The 23,465-nt window shown below is 39.2% G+C and overlaps 1 protein-coding gene across 1 annotated transcript; it reads left to right on the top strand.

The window, feature by feature from the left end:
• Window positions 1–3: 3 nt before the first annotated feature.
• Window positions 4–17,747, top strand: pgbd5 (piggyBac transposable element derived 5). The gene is made up of 7 exons (XM_068327302.1): window positions 4–1,125; window positions 6,941–7,371; window positions 9,690–9,824; window positions 12,033–12,213; window positions 13,985–14,182; window positions 14,978–15,083; window positions 15,900–17,747. The coding sequence occupies exons 1-7, from the start codon at window positions 756–758 to the stop codon at window positions 16,093–16,095; spliced, it is 1,617 nt and encodes a 538-aa protein (XP_068183403.1). The 5' UTR covers window positions 4–755; the 3' UTR covers window positions 16,096–17,747.
• The last annotated feature ends 5,718 nt before the right edge of the window (window positions 17,748–23,465 follow it).

Below are 23,465 nucleotides of genomic sequence, written 5' to 3'. Positions count from 1 at the left end.
GAATTTCTTTTATACCATGGTTCTACTGGTGCACAAAGCGTTGAGACAGTGAACAGTAACTTGATGGAAAATGGAAGGAAACACCAGCTTCTGTCTAAAGGTTCAATCGGGTCGACTGCTCAAATTGAACATGTGAGCAGTCAATGAGCAATAAAACATTCTACCTGTACAGATCTAGACTAAAAATAAATAAATTTTTAAAAAATCATACATTTTTAATATAAATTCAGTTTAGTTTTAATTTCTATCATTTCTTCCCTGTCATACTGTCCATTTTTTTTTACGTCCACCATTTTATTCCGCTGCTAGATTATCCTAGTTTTTTCCATGTTCGCTCCAGTCGCCGCTCCTCTCTGAGTTCGGATGACAAAGTGCGTCTTATTGGTTTACAGGGCAGGGCTGTGCTGTCAGGTGATGCCGAGGCAGCCACTGCGCTCTCCGTGCGGACAAATTGGTGGTCCTCCAACCCGGATGCTGTGCCACCACCGTCCCATTTTTGCCCAGGGGAGCAGCTAAAATTGACAAAAAATATATTTCAGTACCCTTGAGGCGGACAGTTCTCTCCGGATCCACGCGTTTTGCGTGTGTAGCGTCCGGAGGAGGGGAGAGGGTGTAGCCGCCGCGTTTAAAGACTGTCACGTCGTGTCCACTTGCATGTTCCAGGCGGGGTGAGAGAAAGAGAGAGAGAAGGAGGAAGAAAGAGAGGAAAAGGGGTGAGAAGAGTACCAATACTACAGAAAGAGAGAGAGAGAGAGATGGCGGAGTGCGGGCGGAAGGCGCTGTCTCTCCTGGAAGCGGCCCGCTCCCGTTACGAGAGCCTGCAGATATCCGACGACGTGTTCGGTGAGTCCGGGGATGACAGCAGCGACAATCCCTTCTACAGCACCTCCGGAGACTCCGACTCCGACAACTACATAGCCGAGGTCGGCGAGGAGGACCAGCAGCAGCCGAAACAACACCCCCAGAAACGGAACGATAAGGAGAGCGCTCACAGCTGCGGAGCGGGCGCAGGAGGTGTCACCGGCGCCGGTCCCCCCGGGTCGCTGTCCCGCAGCCAGGCAGAGGAGGAGGGCTGGAAGGAGACGCTGCAGGATGTCACGGTGCCCCCGTACAAGGAGACACACGGTGAGATGGATAGGGTCACTGTCGCATAAGGGGCAGAACTGGGCTGTCGGTGCCTCCAGTTGCGCACGATGTCGTGTTTTTGGTTTTTTCGGGGTTTTTTTTTTTCTTTCCCAGTTGTGTCTCTCTAAAACATGTTACTGGAAGTGTTGGTAGAAGGCTGATGCTTTGGGACAGCTGGAGGTAGGTCTGGGTCCGTGTTGGTGACGGAGAAACGCACGACACTGCGCCTTTGTTAAGTCACTCGTTGGTCCTGTGGTCCCCATGTAGTCCACTGTGTTCCTGTGTCATAGCAGTGGAGGCAGACAGCGTGGTGTCCACACACACACACACACACACACACACACACACACACACACACACACACACACACACACACACACACACACACACACACACACACACACACACACACACACACACACACACACACACACACACACACATTTCGTTTGGACACTTTCTTGTGATTTATTGTGTAGTCCCTTTTTATTTGAGCTTGTCATGCTCTCCCATCTCTTATCCAAGCAGAGGTCATAACACAGTTATATCATGGCACTTTTCCGCAGGAGCATGTTAATACTGTGCTTTTATTGTTCCTATTTTTCTAAAACTGAACAGTTTTCCTTGAAGGATGTCCTGAAACCGCCTTTTAACAGGCAAAATAAAAATAACCCAGAGCTGACCCTGTCATAAATGGAAACAAGGCAGTCAGAAACGACAACATCCCGTGACACCCCTGAATTCAAACTTTTACCCAGACCTACACATTTTTTGTGCCTCTGTCTTCCTGAAAATGTTGTTTTTTGATTTGTGATTATATCAGAGATGTGTACCTGAAAAAGTACAAAAGTGAAAGTTTGACCTTGACCTAGTTTTCTCAAGGTCAAGGTCTTCATCTCATTTTCATCCCCTTTGCTGCCCGAGTATGTGCTTTTTGTTTCATCTTTCTATCTGCAACGGTTGTGAAGATAATTGGTGGACAAACTGACGGACGGACTAATACACAACCACTGACAATTACAATACATCACCGCTTCGCGGAATGTAACTAGAGGAAATTAGCTTAAGTACACCTGTTGGGTGCAAAGAGAGTGTATTTTGCTAATTTTTCTATCAACAGAAAATATCAGGTATGATTAAAGTATTACTACTTCATAAAGTAGGGAACCTGAGCAACATTTCTGTTAGTGGTCATGTTCCAGATCACCCAGCTAACTTCAGGTAATCCCTCTGTAGGACAGAGCACAGATGTGGGACCTGAGAGTAGATTTTATTTCACTCCACCAAAATAATCTGAAACTGAGTGGGGCCGGATTATAAAATGTTCCTCGGTGAGATAAAGGTGACATGAACGCATCAGAGCGTCCTGCTCTGATGCGTTCATGCAGCTGACCTTAAACTCAGGAGGCAGGGAGGTATGTCTGTCTGCTTTGTGTAAGCTCCTGCTGTTTGCATGGATGGTTGGGGATTGTTTGCACAAGCACAGGCAGCAAAGGTGTGGTTCCACCATCCTTAAAGTTGAAATGATGAACAGACTCCCAGAGAACACAAGCACACATTGCAAGTTAAGTAGCCAAGAGTGCACTCGGATTTAACCGGACTAAAGAGTAAAGGATGATTCCATCCTGACCACCAGCACATCTGCATAAATATATTTCTCAGCTAGAAATAATGGCATGTGACGGTATGCTGCTTAAGCTCAACGAGTTTTTCCATGAAGTCCGTCCTCAGTGGATTTATCAGAGATATTTTTATCATATATCTGGATTTCTCTGTCTACCTCTCACTTCCCTGTGAGTCTTCCTGTCCATCACTCTATGTGTCTTTCTGTCTGTCCGTGACAGTTCTGACACCAACCAAGTGTTGATGTGACAGCTCCCCTCCTCGGAGACGGTTCACCACAGACACAAATCATCAGCCACTGTCATAAAACATTGAGTCAACATCATACAAATCACTTCCAACTGTTTGGCTCGTGTCTTTTTTTTAAATATATATAGTCACATCAGGATGCTGCAATGCTTTCCTTTGATCGAAAACAAATTATCTTGCATAAAAATGTGATGCATCCTGTTCTGTTATCTTCTTGTCTGAACATGCTGTGTTTGAGTGGTGGCAAAGGACCAAACTAAGGATTATGAAAAAAACATTAACATCTCAGATTATGTAACACCTTTTACCAGGATGCTGAAGGGAATTAGAAGGCTGTGCGTTTGTTTTCTGGAGTACATCTAGATTATTTGTGCTCACCATATGTCAGTCTTGTCAGAATGTTACACGTGTATTTTTAAATGTACATGTAACCATCCATGCATTTTTTATGATCCAATTTTTAGTAATTCTTTGCTTATAAGATTGTCTAAAAACCATATATCCTTAACAAGATGTTTTCTACTGGAGGCGTCAGAATAAATGCAAAATATAAATCAGCTGCTTGTTTTTTCTCCAGGGTTTGGTAAAATTAACTTCCCTTATGAAAACTAAGCAGTTATTTGAGTTAGTCGCCTCTAATTTATAATAATTCAACCATTTCATTGGGTGCGTAGTAGAAACGGGACACTCTGTGGAGATCATAGTGCTGTACCTGCAACACAATTTTTTTTAAAAACTTAAATTGATGTTATTAAGAATGAAATGCAAAAGCTAGAATTTGTCAGCATAAATAGACACTTCCACAAAAATTGAGGGTGTTACATCTGTTTGGAGGCTTTATCCCCTGAATGACAAGGTAATCTCTCATTCTTAAATCCATGGCTATAAAAGCTCTACCAGGCAGAGGTCTGTTGTTCGACAGTAGAAATACAAAAAGCAATTAAAATATTAGAAGATATTCCTCTTTAAGAGTTCCTCTTATAGACCAACACCTGGAAAAAGTGGATGATTCTTTCTTTAGATACTTAAATGTCAATAGATTGTAACTATAGAAAGCTGATTGTTAAACTAAGATAATATAACGATAGAACCCCAACCACTGTAACCCTGCATCGCTCGCTCTGAGATCCGAGGTCTACTGATTACTGTTAGTTCCCATCAGTGCTGTCTGCCTGTATCAGCTGATATTAATATAGGAAGACTCCTGCATGTGCTCAATCCAGTTATGTAGACTCAACTGAACATCAGCTGGCAGGGAAGTATGAGGGAAGTGCTCAAAGACACAGGAAGTCCATCATCAGCTCACTGAAGAGATGAACTGCGATGAGTCACTTTGCCTCTGTGGACCTTCTATTTGAATGTCTGAGGGTTTTTTTTATCCATGAGTGATTCTGAGAAAGTCACACTTTTTGTTTTGCATTCAGCTTTCAATTCCAATTGAACGCAAATGAGATTTTGAGCTGCGCCCCGGCTATTTCTGCTATCTTAGCTCAAGCTTTTGGGTTATACTTTTTCTCCTCCATGTGTTTAGAAATTTAGGTTCAACTCTTAAGCATAATGTATTTAATTCATCTCAAACTGGAATCAAAGGCCCTTGTTATTTTTGTTTCTGCTGAGTGAAAACTTTATTCCAAGCTGTTCTGATAATGATTATGCTGGTCAGTTGAGCCTGAAGTCGTTTAGCGGCCAACTTCTTTTTCCAGAACTCCGAAAACGTTTGAAAAACATCTCTAGTTTGTTAGAGCAAACACATCAAGCCAATTTCTGCAATTTGCATTAACTCCTAAAGGCCCACAGACTTTGAATAGAAAGCAAATGTCACATTCCCTTCAATACATGAACATACAACACTCCACACTGGAAGCACTGGTAATTACTTTAAGTAAATATTGAACTGTGCTTCAAGCCATTTGAATATGCTTTAAAATGTGCTGCTATCTTTAGATAATATTACATCTTGTGTTGTTGTTTAGTACAAGCAGCTCAATATAATTATTCTCCTATATGTTGAGTTTGAACTGTGTGACAGGTAGTTTGGATAGTTTTCCAGTCATCTGTATAACTTTGCGTGTCCAAACAAACTCAGACTGATGAACAGTATCGTGCAGTCAAAGACCTCCTCTGCACTGTTGCACAGTTATTTCTACAGAAACAGGCAGCAGAGATAACTGGGTTCATTATTTCTTATGTCAGCTACTTACGTCTGAGAGAGACATCCTCAAGGAGACACCCACAGATAGAGGGGGGGGGGGGTGAATATGGAGCTTGGTTAGAAAACCCTGCCAGAGTTTTTAGTTTACCTTCAGTACAGAGTTTCCTGAACTGACAAACTGAGCTATAAGAATGTAGGTCCATGCAGTTTGCAGCCATTCACCTATGAGAGACTGGGTTCTCAGCTCTCACTTGCTTAATGACACAGGAACAGAAATAGTGTAGACAACTGTCTGAGACTGAAACTATGTCCAACATTGCAACGTTATGTGAGGCCATTCAAACACATCCCCCTCATTAATCTGTGCTGAGGTGAGACTTTGTGTTTGTTAACCTGCTGCCAAATCCTTTTCTCTTCCTTTTTTGTGTGTACGGTGGGTAAAGTGAGACATGGAAAGCCAAATAAAAAGCATTTATTTACATGATGTTTATTCTGGGTTATATATTTAAATGTTAAGCACAGTTAAAAAGTGTGTTAAAAAAATAGTAGGGTCTAAAGATATAAGATGTTCATGGGTCGGGGGGGTATCAAGAAGAATCTGGAGCATGTCGGGGTCATATGAATAGTAAAAGGTTTGCAAACCACTGTCGTAACCAGTGGTTTGCAAAATAAACTAGTTGTTTATCAACTAGTTGTTTATCGCTTCAAAACAAAGGTGTTCTCTTCCTAACAAGACTCGACACACAATGGTCAGGTGTTCCAGCTGCCTCCATATCAGGGTGTTTAAATGACCTTTCGCAATGGGACTTGGAGGAGCTGTCTTCTTTGGTCAAGGATGCCTTGTTTAAATTTCCAAATGGATCAAGGCCAAGATGCAAATTTTGGATAACTTTTTCACATGTTACTACAAGGATTTTTGTGTAACTTTTTCTAGAAACAAATGAAAAATAATATCCGGACAATTAAAAAGAAAAAACAGACATTGATTAGTCATGTCTGTCTCTGTCGCTATGTATGATCCACATCTAGATCACAATCTGTGTCCTAATCCGGATCACAATTCAGATTTGGAAGATTGAGAAATGCATGTGCATTTTAGTAACATAACCATGTGTAGCATGCCACGGGGGCAACTGATTAGGTGCTTTTTTTTAAATAACTGAGCTACTCCACCCCCTGCCATACCAGATTACATGAAAACTATCACTAGTTGGAAATTAGATAATGACTACAGTATATAGGATAGCGTGTCCTTTGTGTGTTGATATAATCTGTGTTTAAATGCATCATTTATCTCTTTCTTTCTAATTCATAGCATCCTCCTGATTCAGCTGCCTTCCCGGATCAGATTCAACTCACATTCAATTTTAAAATAATACCATCAAAACATTTAAGCTGTCCAAAAACACAACTCAGTCTCGTTCTTGTAATAAATATAACATTTTAAAGGAAAAACAACTACTTAAACAGTTTGACAGCAATTAATGGATATGCTCACTGTCTGCGTTTCCATTTTTCTTATGTGAGGACAATGGTTATGCAAGCAATAAGACATTTGAATGCATCCCACACAGTCTTGGCAGTGATAGCTCGACAAAATCTTATTTTGTGTATTGCAGTGTTAAAAAGACATTTTTGCAGCCAAGTAGAAATCGAAGGCCCGAGTTTAAAGCTGGGATTAAGTGACAGTTGTGTCTGTGAATAAACCCACACGGGACTCTGGATATGTCACTGTCCGTTTTCGTCCATCATAATATTTTGACTTTTTTCCCCCTTCCTATCTTATTCTAGGCCCTGCTCAGAAGTTGCCAGCCACTGCCACAGCCTTAGACTTCTTCCAGCTCTTCATCCCTGACAATTGCATCCAAAACATGGTCCTCCAGACTAATATGTATGCCAAGAAATTCCAGGAGCGTTTTGGTTCAGATGATGGCTGGCGTCCTGTCACGGCTCAGGAGATAAAGGCCTTTCTGGGCTTTGTCATCTCTACCAGCGTGCACCGCTGTGAGTCGGTCCTCAGCATCTGGAGCTCAGGCTTCTTCAGCAACCAAAGTATTGCCTTAAAGATGAGCCAGGCACGCTTTGAGAAGATCCTCAAATACTTCCACATTGTGGCTTTCCGGCCATCGCAGGGAAGCAACCAGGGCCTTTACAAGATTCAACCTTTTCTGGACTCACTGCAGCAGTCGTTCAGCTGCACCTTCAGACCGTCACAAACACAGGTGTGTGTGCACTTTACCAGGGTATTGGTCTTTAAATGCATCTTTTACGGACAGCTGGGTAATACATTCACCTACAATAGATCAACAACTTTATTGCATTAATCACATTAATATGTAGGGTTTAATCATGGGTGGGAGGCAGGTATGAAGGATCATTTGAGGTGATCGTCTAAGGCGCATTGAAGTCATTTGTCTTCAAAACATGATAACGGGCCTTCTGTTCGTGCTGAACCATTTGGCGATTACATTGGTTACTTTAGCTGTACAGTATTTTGAGCATGAATTTCCCCTCCAGCAAACATATTTCAAATTATATTCAGATACACTGAGTTAGTTAAATCTACATTCATGCAAGTAGGCCAGTAGAGCACTTGCCTTGCTACTCTATTTTGGGCAGACTGAAGTTTCTTCAACTCCTGCTTCCTTGTCCTCACTAGATGAACAATATCACAGCAGGCATTAAAGAAGCAGCGAATCTAAAGTCCTGACTGAGGAAGAACCTCTTTCTCAATTTGCTTACTGTATTTTCTGTGTGTGATTTGATAATTCACAGACAGGAAAAAAGATGGTATGGTTTATGGTTTGGGTACTACTTCATATATCATATATCTTTAGAACCTAGTTTGAAGGAGGGATGATCAGTAATGTTCTAGTGGAACCTGTTACCTCTTTAAAAATAAAATATATATAAACACTTTTTGCTTTAACTTATTCTGAAATAATGGTTGATTGCAATATTTAGTGGCTATAAAATAACAGCAGGATTGAAGTTTTGGAAATGAATTGAAGCGATTGCTTCCTGTTTCATCTTGGTTTTGCTCTGCAGCCGGGTGTGTGGATTTATGTCAGTAGTCTCTCATTTATCTTTATTATGGACTAAATCCCTGCTATTTTCTTCTTCTCCCTCCACACCAGTGTAATTACTTCCCAGTACCAAGCGATGCTCACATCACTTGGTACTTATTCCATATATTATCCTTTTATCTCTTTACTGAACTTGCATTTTTCTTCTCTCTTATTTCCAAAGTGGAAACATTTGCAGCTATATTGTACTCTTGGAGGCTCAGGGACATTAAAGATTATTTGTTTCCTCTCTAGGCTTGATGTTAAGAAGGAAAGCAAATACTGACATTAGACAGCCTGGGACAAGAATTTTGGCTCTAAAGAATGCATTTTACACAACACATTTAAATACTTCCATAATCCAAGTAGCGGCTAATGAGAAGTTTCTGCTGATCAACTAATCAGTTCATTGATACATCATTTAAAATCTTTTCTATTCTGAGGACATGAATGTAGGGATACAGGAAAACTTAACAATTTCAAGCCTGGATTTATCCAACAGGTTATATCATCCCCAATTGAAAATGATTTTTGCTCACATTATTTTGATCTGTAGGCAATGTTTTGTATTGATCTGCACATCTTCAGCCTCTGAGAGCTTTTGTGGCACTGCAGGACAGGATAGATGGATTTTCTTTCTCCCTTTGTTCACGAAAGGTAAAATGAACTCATGTAAATGATTTACTTGAAGCTTCATACACAGAGGTGACCACACTATATTCAGCTGTCAGGATGAGGTGTAGACAAATATCCACTCACCAGGAGAAATGTGCTGCAGCAAACACCAGTGCTAATGCAGAAGCTACAGGATGAGATGTTTCTTAAAAGGCTTTTGTGGTTCGACTATCATCCATCTAAAGGTAGATAGCCTCATTAATTTTACCACTTGTTTAATCTCAAACTCTCTGATTCAGCTTTGGAACTAACTTGTTGTCCTCAGTGTAAGAACAGGAGAGAGCTGTTGGCTCTGCTGCTGCTGCTCACCGCAGCTGTAGTCAAATGTTGGAGCAGCAGGAGGCGGGGGGGTGGGGTGGGGGGAGGATTTGAAATGCAAATATTTGTTGGGCAGATGGATTCATCTCTCGGAAATACATGGCCAGGTTTAATAATCCAAGAAAGGGTTGCAAAATATTTGCTTTCTGTTAATACCGCTAGTTGTATGTGTTTGGATTCGCAAATGTTTGCTGATTTAATCCCTGTTGGAAAGTTCCTGCCCAATATCAGATGTGCCCTATCCCAGGAATAAAGAGATGTTCCAGGAAAATATAAAAGGAATGATACAATTCACCATAATCAAAAATGAATGGTTTTTTTTACTGTTTTTATGTCATTTGGTCTGAAATGTAAAACCTCCTATTGCTCATCTGAGGACTGTTTTTTTCTGTGTCTTAAATTCAGAATTTTTTTCTGCATAGCACGTTTTATACTTCTTTTTGTCGTGATCTGCTAAGATGTACACACTTTTGTGCTTCCAGGTTCTCCATGAGCCCTTGATAGATGAAGACCCAGTGTTCATCACCACCTGCACGGAAAGAGAGCTAAGGAAGAGGAAGAAGAGGAAGTTCAGCCTCTGGGTTCGACAGTGCACGTCCACGGGATTTATCTGTCAGGTAGCACACTGTATGCGTGTGTGTGTGTGTGTGTGTGTGTGTGTGTGTGTGTGTGTGTGTGTGTGTGTGTGTGTGTGTGTGTGTGTGTGTATGTGTGTGTGAGAAGAGAGACATTTGTGTTTTTGCTTTACTTTGCATTATTATGTTATTTAGAATCGTAGCACAATTTCTGCATTTAAACTTCATACCTGAAATGGGAGAGGAAGAAAAAAGCAGACAGAGAAGGCCATCTGGAGTCAGTTGAAAGGCGTTGTGAAACATTGACCTTCACCAAAACCCAAACCTCATTTGCATTCAGCCAACTTGTTTAGAAAAACATGTTTTGTTCATTTATTTTCAACGTTTGGAGGATTTTGCATGCAGAAGATGCAATAATCAAACTCATCTTTGACAAATACTTTCAGGGCAAAAATGGTCTATGTCAGATTTTTCTGCTGCTGTTGTGTAGGATTATCTGGGTCAGACTTTCTATCTCTGCCACCCATTAGCACATGACTCCCTGATTAACATATATAGTTTTTTGTTAATTTTTTTAAATGTGATGATCTCCCAACTTCTACTCCATCCACCACACTTTGATCCCCAAATCCAAGCACCGTATCTTAGAGGACAGGGCCTTTGCAGCCCCCACCCTCTGGAACACACTCCCCCCACACATCCACGCAAGAAACTGTTAAAGAGGGACATCAGGATTTTAACTAACTTTAAAAGAACTTTTAAAAGAATCATTTGATGACCCACGCCTTACTGAGATGTTGATTTGACAATAAAGTTAAAGATAATTCCAATTACATGTTTGAATTATGAAAAACCAACATCATAGCTACAGAGGTTACCTGTGGTTGGGATCACTATATATTCAATACTTAAACCTCAAATGATCATTTGATTCTCACACAAGAAATGGGTTTTACTTGCTTTAATCGTTTCTTCTTTTCAGATTGACCATTGTGATATTATGATGAGAGCCAAAATGTTCTGTACCCTACACCAGTGAAGTGTGGATGCTAGTTTCTGGCAGGAACATCCTGCTTCAACGCAGCATTGGAAAACAAAGGGCTTTTACTACACAGAAACCAAAAATACATAGAAGTCAGGCTGGCTGCTCTCACTGCAGAGGATGTTTCCTTTAGCCTGGATGCATTCCAGAATCGTAGAAGACATAGAATGTTCTTGGTTTATACTAAATCAAATAATGGACAAAACGACTTTTTGTTGTATTCTCTAAATCTCAAAGAAGAATCACAATCCCCATCATTTAAAGCCATATCGTATGATCCCTTAAGGATTGTCAGGGACTAGTCATTTGGCAGTCACTCAGGCATTACCACTCTACTGAACGCCAGTGTGTGTCTGCAGTGAGACCTTTTCCCTCTAAATGAATTGTGTTGAAGAAGGAAAGAAATGTAAGAAATGAAACGAGTTAATGGAGTGAATCAATGAGATTCCATTAGCCGGTGCCCCATGCAGAGTTGCACCATCATGCACACCACCGGCCACTTAGTGTAATAGCCAGAGGCCTGACGTGGACGCCGGCTAATCAGGCTAATGCTGCTCAGCTCGTGAGCAGAAAACTAAATGCAGGATGTCCACTGAGCTGTTCCTCATTGTACACATGTACAATGAGGTGTGTTTGTCCAGGGAGCACAGCTCAAGCCACCAACTCAGCAAGGATTGGATTGATTGAATTGGATGTGCTCGGAGAATGGAAATAAGACTCCCACATGAAAAGACTTTGCTGTGAAGTGTTTTAAATGTTTGCTCCTGTGTCAGAAAGAAAGCACAGAAAAGTCCTATTATGGAATGCCATTATGGCAATGGCAACTATAGACATTGACAGCCAAGTCAACTGGTCACATCGGCCATATGAGTGAAAATGATTCCAGTCAGATTAAACAGCAAACCTTCTGTTAGGCAACCAGGACAGCCCAAAAAGTTCCCATTACCAGCAGGATGTCTTTACCAACAGGATCTCCCAAAATCATTCATGAGTTCAGCTGATTTTTGTTAAAATCTACATCACTGTATCTTCTCTGACACCACTTCAGAACAGTGTTTTATTTATGACTTCAAATTACATTTTAATGGTAATAAATCAACACTACATCAGTGAAATACTTCTGGGCAAAACTCTGCATTAAGTGAAAACTGATCAAGTTTTTAGTTCCATGGCTATTTTATCTGCATGTCCTGGCACCCACTCTGCAGATCTCAGTCCATCTGAAGGAAGGACAGGGGACAGACGGTCTGGCCACCTTGAAGAACAAGCCTCAGCTCCACAGCCTCGTGGCCAAGCAGCTTTGTCAGAACATCCCTGGCAAGAATACCATCATCTTCACTGGGCCGTCCATCACCAGCCTGAGCCTCTTCTCCGAATTCAGCAAACAGGGTACGCAGAGCAACAGATACGACAGCAGATGTGGATCTCTTGGTCGGTCTCGGCCATGCTATGCAAATAAAAAACTTTCATTTTTATCTTCCTGATTCTCTAACCTCTTCATCTACCATAGATTGTTTTGTGCTTTAATTGTAATCTTTCTACTCATCTTTTTTTGCTTTTTGTTTTCTCTAAGTGTATTTTCATCAGTTTGATGATAGAATCCAGGTTTTTCTAACCATAGTCTGTTGTGTTAACTTGTAATTTAGACTTTGCAACACAGCAACGTGAAGCAAGAATTCATTTTTCTCTTCATCTGTTCTCACACCCTGAAGAAAAACGTTTTCAGCATCGCTCATATTTTTTCTCCTCAGTGGCTAAAAATCTTACACAGAGGGACTTGTTGGACCATAACACCCCTAGGATGTGCTGCCAGAGATTTGTGCTCCATAAATCAAGCAAGATTCAACTCTGAGTTTTAAGCCTCATCACAGCTGAAACTAGAAAACAGAAGGCATAGATCTGCCAGCAGCAACATCGCTAAAACCTATTGATAATGCAAAGAGACCCCAATGCTGTGGAAAACTATTCCTAGGCTAGTATTCTTAGCATTCAATGTGCAAATCCAAATGGGGATTGAATCATGCATAATGGTGGACTCATGAGTTCTCCATATCGGGGGTTTTTTTCTGGTTTTGGCCTTTTTTTTCATGATATTGGCAAGAACAAAGCCAAGAGCTCTGGTGGTTACGGGGTATTGACCTGTTTTATTCTTTATAGTACTACAGTGATGTGGGACAGGTCATCGTGCCACAATGGGCTACAAATGAGTCGATCATTGTAGGCAGATAACAAGTACTGTATTTGGCTGAACTGTTCAAACCCACTTTGCGAAGATAACTGGCACAGCCTGAAAAGATTGAAAGAGTTTTACATTTATGGCACTTTCACTAAACAATACGAGGGGAGAGATTTTGAACTCAACCAGGCAGCACTGCTGTATGCCAATTAAAATAAAAAGCAGATAAAATCAGTATTATGTTTTTCATGTGGTGAATCTACCAGGAATCTTTTTTTGTCTGACTTTCTTTCGGTTTTATCAAACTGGATTTATAAAAAGAGTTAATTATTCGCTACTGTGCAGCCTTCTACTGTTTATACACACACACACACACACACACACACACACACACACACACACACACACACACACACACACACACACACACACACACACACACGGAGAACAAGTGCATACCTATACTATGCAGATAGGAATCTTTCTCCAAATTGAGAACATTAAGTCAGCACAATTCAGCGACATGATTGTTTCATCAGTATTTAAGTTTGTCACAAATGAAATGGTTGGAAGACAAAAAGAGTGAGCAACCTCGGTGCAGTTTAATAAAGTCTGTGAGAGAGATAGTTATGGTAAATTGTTATAATATTGCTATTTATTTGTTACTGTATATCAAATCCATATAAGACTTAAAGAAAAAAAATCTTCAAAGTATGTGAACATATAATACAAAAATGTGTATTGTAATCTAAAATATTTAATGTACTCAAATTTACATGTTTTTAATTAAATGTAACATAAGAAAAACCTATATAAATTATGGAAAAATTTGTTACAAAAAAATCAGTTTGTTAATACTTAGATTAGTAAACTTAGAATTAGTAAAGCAAAGACACCCTCTCTGTATTTCTAACATCCATGTCCCACAACTGTCCTCTTTGCAGTTGTGACACACATGTTAACACATTTCCCACTTTTCTTCAGATATCTACTGCTGTGGTCTGCTGAGCACCAGGAAGAGTGACTGCACAGGCTTACCGCAAAGCATGCTGGTGTCCGGCTCCACGCCAGCACAGCGCGGCCAATCTCGAGTGATGATGAAAGGCAACATGTCGCTGATCAGCTGGTACAACAAGGGACACTTCAGGTTTCTCACCAACGGTTACTCTCCAATGAAACAAGGTAAATGCTGCTCTTATGCAGTAATGAATAAAACTCCTCACAAACCAATTTGTCTGGTTGGATTTTTAAGAGTTTTAAATACAGAACAGATATTCCCACATCATGTATTAATGCACAAAGTTTATGAGTGAACCTGATGTTTTTCCATTAAAACAACGTTGGTTATAGTTTCCTAATGGGTTGGATGTGACCGTAGTTAAACATTAGCGTCAGGGAAAATCAATAAGCATTTGTAACCTATGAAAATCCATGTCCTGGAATTGACAAGATTAGGCTATTCTGCTTTTTAGGCAGTAATGCATTCTGACTTGGACGTGATTTGTTAAATGTTTAAACTACATCAGTTGTTACTATTTGCTTTACAACATGATGTCAGAAAATGTCAGTTTGACATATTAAATAAAACCACATCAAATTTCTGAATCCAGAAATGGACCGGTCAGACAACGGGCTAAATAATGGCTGCATTCCATTTACCTGCACCAGTTTGAGAACATTAGAATTTGTGCTATTTGGCTGATTGAGTTCTGTTATTAGTTGTCAATTCCAGGTTTGCCTAGTCTGAATCTCTGCTGTGAAAAAAAATTCCCAATAAGCACTGCAGCTTTGAACAGGGAGACCAGCTAAAAACATAATTGGTCACTTCACTCATTCTCCCTCCATGTAAAGGAGCACTTCTTTTCCGCTCCCTCATCTCCCATGCTGTCTGCGGTTGACCACAGACCACAGGTTTCAGGAGAATCTTGTTTCTTTTCTTTTTTTTTCTCTCAGTGTTAGTTTTGTGTGTTGTTACAGGTATGATCATAAAGAGGAAAAGCGGGGAGATCCCTTGTCCGTTGGCTGTCGAGGCCTTCGCAGCGCACCTCAGCTACATCTGCAAATACGACGACAAGTACAGCAAGTATGTCCAGCATTTCATAATTAATCCGACCTTAGATTAGTTTGAAATATATAATACACACTCATTAAAACACCTTCATAGTCGATCAATGTACTTCTTAAACAAAGAGAAAGATTTTAGATACATCCTGCTTTGGCATGGTTTGACTATCAGAGAGTGAAGAACTCCTGGGGGGCAGGGCTGTTGACCCAATTCGAAGGAGTTTCTCTTCTCCTTTTAGTCAGCTCTTTATGAAGCTTGCACACATATCTGTCACACATATAAAACATCATCATCTTCATCAGGGCGCTTCCTCTATATTTGAAACCATCCCTGATTATTATTTATTGACCGTTCAAGTTACAGCTGAATAGATAATCCGTTACTTTATTGTTGATAGTAATTGTTGCACTTTCTGTGTTTCTCTTGTGGACTGAAAAGCTGTTTTACAACTTCTTTAGTCAAAGTTCGACCCCCCCCCCCTTATTTCTGTTATTTTATTACCCAAATGATGAACTGGGTGATAAATTGAGATAGTAATTACTGTGTAGCTGACTTTAAGTATGTAAACAAAACACACACACAAAAAAGCTATTGCAATTCTGAGGTTTTTGTTTTCCTCCTTGTCTAATAATGAAATCATTAAAGGAACAAACTCACTCGAGGTTAGTAAACGAATTGATTATGTTATTAACACCTGCTAGTCAGCAAAGGTTGCACTTGTCGATAGTCGTGCATTAAGCCACATCATTTATAGTGGAGCGTAAATGTTACTCATTCATTTAATAGGACATCCATCAATAAAACCTTGAACTAAGCAGCTCTCATTTCTCACAGGTACTTCATCTTCCACAAACCCAACAAGACCTGGCAGCAGGTGTTCTGGCTGAGCATCAGCATCGCCATCAATAACGCGTACATCCTGTACAAGATGTCTGACGCCTACACGGTCAAACGCTACAGCCGAGCGCAGTTTGGAGAGAGACTGGTTAGAGAGCTGCTGGATTTAGACGACTGCTCCCCCACGCAGTGAGGAGGTGGAGGCGGAGGAGGACCAGGACAGCAGGAGCACACAATGGAAACACACACACAAACACACAGTCACACACACATTCACAATCCCGTCACATATACATTCACTCCTCATTGCGGTTGTACAGACTCCTTGGTCTGTGTCGATGTGATGATAGTGAAACAGTGCCAAGCCTATGTCTCTCTTCCTGTAGCTGTTATCTTTGAGACTGTAAATATTCATTAGGACACAGTACAGAATCATGAGCCATGTAAAATCTCACTGTAACTTTTAACCGGGAGGTATTTCACAAGCAGAGCTGTGGGACAGAACAAAGAATTTGTGAGAAATTTCCCCAAAAAATTATGTCGGCTTCAAGTTTTAATTCCTAAAAACAGATCAATTATTGATGTGAATGTCTCATAAGACTGTTCAAGCATGTGCGCTGCAAAAACACCTGTGATCCTGCAACAAAAGCTTAGTAAGGTGGTGTGGTGTGCTCACACTCTGCATGCATGAAGATCTTTGATTGTGATGTTTGTGATTTCTGCTCCAGGTGGGTTTTGAAATGTTTTTTGTGCGTGCGTTTAGCCAGTGGAAGTGCCATTTGTGAGCCTCAGTTTATTAATGCTGTTGTGACCCAGAGGCATTGTGTTGCTGCGTACTGTACTCACTGGAGATATCCTGTCACACCCATCGGCGAGGCACCAGCTCTTGTGATTGATTTATTAACAGTTTGATTACTGACTGGGGTAGACATGGACAAGAACGTAAATGTATACCAGTACATGCATTTCTTCTGTGAAATCAACTGGTCCAGCCATTATGCAATAATGTCAGGTCAGTCATAGCAGGATGAAGGATTATTTTTTAACAAAAATAAATCACTATTTATTGCTCACTGTATTGCACTGTACTTGTATTTGCAGTGCCGACCACACTCAAAATGTCCTCCAGTAAGCCAGTGTTGCTACGCAGCAACCACTATCTTGGCCATGGGAAGGAGTTCAAATAATATTCTTGGCAAGATTGAAGTCCAGGAAATAAAAATAGCCTCACAGTTTGACTCAGAAGATTAAATAAATTTTGCAAGGAATCTTAGTGGAGATGAAGATTTCAGAGGTGTAGCTCTTGTTCAGGAGGGTGTCATCAACTGGCTGCAAAGTAATCTGCCAATTTAAGAAAAAAAATTTTATACCATGCCAATGTTTGCTAAAAGCATTTCTTATAAACTATCTACAGCTTTCCTCTCATTTGAAATGGAAACTGTTTGGACTTTGGCACCTTTTCTGCCAAATAACCAATTCAGATTTGCCATCTAATGTCCAGCTTATAGAAGTGTGAGTGGAGAGCACTTAAATGGTTGAAGGACCACTATACAGCATGGCACATATATGTCACTTTAATAAAGACTCCCTAGTCCACTTTACTTTGTCATATTACAATATTATTACCATGTTATTCAGAAGAACTGTGCTTCACTCACACCAGTACTGTGGAGCGATTTGCTAAGAGAACCTGTTCACTTTTCCCACTACAGCTGTTCACTTTAAGGAGAATTTTATTTATCAGAGAAGTAGTAAATAGCAGTATTTACTGCTCTTATAAAAAAATGTAGAAAAAAGAATAATTAAGTTATGTAAATATGCATAGGTAAATGAAATAGTCTTTAGAAAATGAGATTTACTGATGACAAAACAAAGATTTCAACTGTAGAAAATGTAGTATGTATGTGTATGTCGTGTTTACAAGTGTAATCAGTCACTGAGACTCATGATTGTTTTTTTTTTTTTTCACTTTTTCACTAATCCAACAAATCACTGATGTAATTGTTCCGTGTGTGTGTGTGTGTGTGTGTGTGTGTGTGTGTGTGTGTGTGTGTGTGTGTGTGTGTGTGTATTTGAACCACTGAATGAACATGCTTCAAAATGAGAATTGTTTAATCCACTGGAGGCCAGAAACATTAAAAAAGAAAATACTAGATGGTTGGTGAGAGCATAACAATAACAACTTACATTTTTCAAATTGTTTTAATTCCTATTAATATCTGGCTTTGTTTGAACAGCATGATGACATGTCAGTGCAACTTCAGTGATATATGATACAATTATTTTATTTATTTTTTAAGGAAATTGATTTCAATGAGAAAACCAGAAAAAATCTCAAAATATGAAAAATATGGAAAATGTAACTCACGAAGGGTAGAACAACCCAGTGGCATCCATCAGGACCTGCCGTAAGAAGCCTTGTGTATGTTTACACCATGTTCATGTCTGAATAGTGATTATGGATTTAGTCATCACTAACTAAAGCAGAAACGATGAGTGACGTCAGGGGCAGCATTAAAAAAGTATAAGTGTCAACAGCATCTTTTGCAGAGCAGCATGAATGTATAAAAATGATTTGCTATGATGGCTGCATTAGCTAATAGGTATTTAATCTGCATTTTGTCACACCTTAAGATGGCACTCACCAATGATGCGTGTGACTCCTGCAGAGTATGGCTCGGATAGCTCAGGCTCCATATGTGAAAAGATTATGCACTAAAGACTCTGCGAAGCCACTGTCTTGGGAGAAAATGAAGTTTTTCTGCCCATACGCTGATGCTGTTAGATTAAGACAATTGTTTTTATAATCAGTGAGTTAAGAAAGGTAAATGATAATTTTGTTCATTGAGTTCAAGAGAAAGTTATCCTTTTTTACCCCAAATACAAAAACTGTATGATTATAAATTCTCAGGTTGATCTCCAAAGTGATTTCAAAGAATCCTACAATTATTCCGTCCTCCTGGTTCTCCTAAAAAACAGAAAAAAATTCCATTTCCATAGTGCCTTTTCAAACTAATTTTTCCATTGATTGCTGTGGTTCAGTGTTGCTGTCCCAGAATAGATTTTAGAGTTTAAAAAAATTAAGACAGTAAAATTCCATCCTATATGATGAAGCAAATCTGCAGCAGTGTTGGATGCAGAACGTGTTGTCTGCCGCCCAACTCAGTGATGATTTTCACATTTCTGATTTCTTTATACTTTACTTAATTTATTCAAAAACATTCAAAGGTCCAAATAAAACTTCGTTTTGCATTAAGATATGTAGACTATTCATAAAAATTATTATAATGGAAAAACTGGCAGTGTATCTCTTATTTTCTTCTGCTTTCGAAAACTGCCCACCAGGAACTTAGTATGAATCTTGGATAAATCGTGAAAAATGATGAGCCCACGAAATTCAAAATGCCTGAAATCCAATCATGAAATATTGCCTTAAAAGAATAAATCCAACAACACGAAAATAATAAATGAAAAGAAACTAGAGAAATATCACACAAACGACATGAAATTATTCATTATAAGAAGATGATGTCCATTTATGTGGTGTGCTTTCTGTGCCATTTTTGAAGATAGTTGAGTTCATATGTGGATAGAGAGACAATAACAGTGGATGTGATAAAGAATAAAAATGGCTCACCTCAGGGCTTCATAACTGCTGTACAAAGTACTTACTGAAATATTACACACATAGACTTCTATAACATCACTGGGTGCTATCAAGACGCTGTACAAGTAATAGTAGAATTAGATTTATTGTTGTTCAGCTCAGCAACCAAATCGTGAACACCACATTTGTGGATCACTAAAAAACACCAGAGGTTCATGTTTTCTGTATGAAATATCAGAAATATTAGTGTCACCAGGTAACTAGAGTCCAAACGGTAGATGTGTTTCACCCTCACCTCATGGTTGTAGTGGTGACTGCAGGATGTTGAATAAGTTTAGGTTTAAGTGTTATTTACTTTCACTGAAGGATATGTGTACTTGTAAATGCATGCAATGACAACACTGGGTGTAACTACTGTCTGTTGGACCAAATGACATTCTTATGTGTGTGATGATGATTTGTAAAAAAAAAAACTGTCTCGTAAAGTTGTGTCTGCATTAAAACTCTTGCGCAGATGAAACCATGTGGGAGACACGCTTAGAGTCAAAAGTGCACTGTGGTACTTGCAATTTCTTTCTTTACTCAGCCTCTGTGGTCCAAAACATTATCTTAGTGACTCAACTGCATCCAAGGCTGCGCCTCGTCTGTTAGCAGGGATTGTGTGATAGTCACCAGTGAGCTGATTCAAAGCAAATTTTTTTCTTGATATTGACTGCCTTTCTTTATATGAGACAAACACACTTTTAAAAATACCTACATGTAAACACTAGATATATAATATTTGCATTCCATTCAATGGCTCACCAATAACTTAATTCTTTCATCTGTGGTTTGCTGTGCGAAGGAAGCTATCTGTATTATCGAGTTTTATTTGTTCTGTAATCCAGCTAGCAGGTTTATGATGATCTGGCTCAAAGTCTGTCTGATGTGCTGAGTTTGTTTCAGCACTAAAGGAATCAAACCCTGTATTTATTTGAGGTCCTGATGTTCTTCATACCACTTCACATGTTGTGTTTGCCCTATGAACTGAATTTTGAAGACTGGATCTGATGTGTGCTCCTCCCTCTGTCACTTATGCACTTAATCCCAGCAGTTACTCTCTGCCAAGGACTCAGATGTTGTTGTGAAACGTCTGAGTACACTGTTTTCTTTCCCTGTGAGGATTTGTCATTCATTTTGACAAGCTGTCAAGTCAAAAGGAAAAAGAAAATGAAGCTATGTGTATGTCTTGACAGCTTTTCAGCAGTTAACGCTCACTGGGTTTCATCCAGATCTTCAAAGCTCAGTACATTCACTACCTTCTTGCAATCAGTATCAAATAAATGTGTCTGGTTTGGTAAATCTTTCCTTTTTGGAGGTGATGTTTGACGATGGAAAGTGTTTCATGTATTGAAACAGATTTTAATAACATCCCGTTTCAAAGCGGTGATAGTTTTCAGTGTTCATGTGTTCGTATGTCCACCAAATACCTTCGCAACCGTTGCAGATAGAAAGATGAAACAAAAAGCACATTACTCGGGCAGCAGAGGGGATGAAAATTAATAAATAAATAGGTCAAATAGGTCAAGGTAAAATTTTGAATTCAGGGGTGTCGCAGGATGTCGCAGTCTGTGACTGCATTAGTTCTTGTTGAGAAAGTAAGCGCAGAAATGAATTGTTGATAAACATTTAGACAATTCCATATCAACCTTTTATTCTCAAGTGATTCTAAAGGCACTGTAAAGTTTGGATGTAGTAGAATAAACCCATATGTATACTGTATATATAAGTAACAACAAATGAAAAAAATGCAAAAAAATTAAAACAAAAACAAACCTAAAACACCGTCAAATGCAGTTGTAAAATAAAGTGATGTAATATAAATTAAGAGGTATTTCATCATATTCCACTCCATGTATTTCTAGGCTTGAGCTTTTCTATAATAACTGCTGACCCTTTAAGTCATCCACACTATGGGCTGCCACATTGTTCCACGGAGTGTTCTGAATGAATAGAAATAAAGGTGTAACGTGACCCATCAGCAGCAGAGGGCAGCAGAGCACAGTTTTCTACACGTCACTGTCTATTTTCTGTCAGTTTACGGAGAATCCTCTGAGAGTAAATGGATTATAATTGGTCTGAGCACCAAAATGAGACTGTATGGTTAAATAATTTTTCTGTTATTGCTAATATGTTCCAGAACAGATTGACTGCATAACAGCAGTCAGCAGGAAGAAGCATTTGGGCAAACAAATAGTGGCTGTTATCCCATCTGTAGAGTTCAAGAAGCTTTCAGTGAAAATATTATTTCTTCTTTTGAGGAGTGTGTGGAGGAGTTTTGTGTATTTTTATGTGTGTGCGAGAGAGTGATGAGCATGTAATGAAGAACTGAGCAGGCATGAAGGTAAAACTTCTCCTTCAGAGCAGAGACCCGTTGTGAAGTTACACAATAGAAAAGATCAGTCAAGCCGAACGTTGAGCCACAGCTTGTGTTCATGGCTCACACAAACACTAGCTGCTTTAAAAGAGGCAAACACAGGAGGCCGCATCAGGAGAGAGAGCATCACGGTGAAAAACATCTAAACCTCTTTCTTTCAAACAGTTCATTAGTTTTCATTTTATTATCATTTTTATTAGTTTTCATTTTATCATCATAGTAGGTTTTTAATTAAGTTTGTACTGCCATCCATTGTTTTTGCACGCTGCTACTGCTAACCTCATGATAGATTACAATGAAACATGCAACAATAGCAAAAAAGACATCAGAGATTTGTGTCATCTGTTCATGACTCATGACTGTGTCACCGTAATTTATGATGCAGACCGCTCCCAATGAAAACATAATCAAACCTGGTGGATCCAGATTTTTATTTGGCTCCACACCAAAATGTATAAACTCATATGTACCAACTTCTCAAATATGCATGGATCTTTTTCAAGACGCATTTTATCCTCAAAACACCTGTCTTAAAACAAGGGGGGATTAGGGTTAGGTTTAAAGTTATAAACCCTGTTATCTAAATCCACACTAAAATTTAATAGAGAATATTTTGGACTGATTTGGAGGAACCAAATGTTCCTGGGAATCTGTTTGTTATTTTTTGTTCGATCCTCTGACTACAAACCAAACTAATTAACTAAGACACGTGGATGAAAAATGACTTCACCGGAGGACGTAAACTGAATGGAGCAGATGAAATATTTTACCAAAAGTGACAAAACAACATTAATAAAACGATTAAAAACTTTTACAGCCATGAGTACAACATATTTACTTGCTTGAAAGGAGAATCTATTGGGCAATCTGTTCGCATTGTCTCATTTTAAAGGTCCTGACAGTTCTTGAAACTAAAACTACTGCACCAAGAGAAATTAGAAAGTGACATCTTTACATCTGTCTCATGCCAAAAAGAGGGATTATTTCCTTAATTATGGAAACACTCATAATTTGATTTGATAATTTGATTTTGCTTACCATATATTTTTACCTCTTTATAGATATTCTATCCAGATGAGAGTATTCTAATTCTAATTCTGTTTATTGGTGGAATATCATGCACTGTCAATGGCAAGAAATTTCTTTTGATTGACTGATCCTTATTGGTCCATTTTCTCTAGGTGTCTTGCAAACCAAAATAATCACCTACATTTCATCACCTCTAGAAAATGAATTGAGAATAAGAGGTCAAAACTCAACCACAACAACCACTATGAAATAATAATTATTATTTTGAGATCAACATGTATCAACTCATAACCAAGATAAAGATAATCTATTATTTCAAAATAAAGGTGGAAAAAAAATCTGAAACATCTTGACTCGTATCTGGACATCTTTAGAAAAACAGAGTGTTTGAAAATCATGACTTGTGATATAATCGCTCAGTCACTTACTCAAGACATCACCTCATACACTCAGCCATGTAAACTCTCAGGTATATCATGTTTTAAACTGATATTATAAAACACTGCTCTAC

The sequence above is a fragment of the Antennarius striatus genome, chromosome 11, assembly GCF_040054535.1.
Source record: "Antennarius striatus isolate MH-2024 chromosome 11, ASM4005453v1, whole genome shotgun sequence".
In the NCBI taxonomy this organism is placed as follows: Eukaryota; Metazoa; Chordata; class Actinopteri; order Lophiiformes; family Antennariidae; genus Antennarius; species Antennarius striatus.
Note: the sequence above shows the minus strand (reverse complement) of the source record. Positions and strands in the feature narration are given on the sequence as shown.

What these genes read in the sequence shown, in the direction of transcription:
- pgbd5 (XM_068327302.1), top strand. Translation starts at nt 756, where the DNA reads ATGGCGGAGTGCGGGCGGAAGGCGCTGTCTCTCCTGGAAGCGGCCCGC. An exon ending in CTCCGAATTCAGCAAACAGG is followed by an intron (nt 12,214 to 13,984) that starts GTACGCAGAGCA and finishes ACTTTTCTTCAG; the next exon opens with ATATCTACTGCTGTGGTCTG. An exon ending in TTACTCTCCAATGAAACAAG is followed by an intron (nt 14,183 to 14,977) that starts GTAAATGCTGCT and finishes GTGTTGTTACAG; the next exon opens with GTATGATCATAAAGAGGAAA.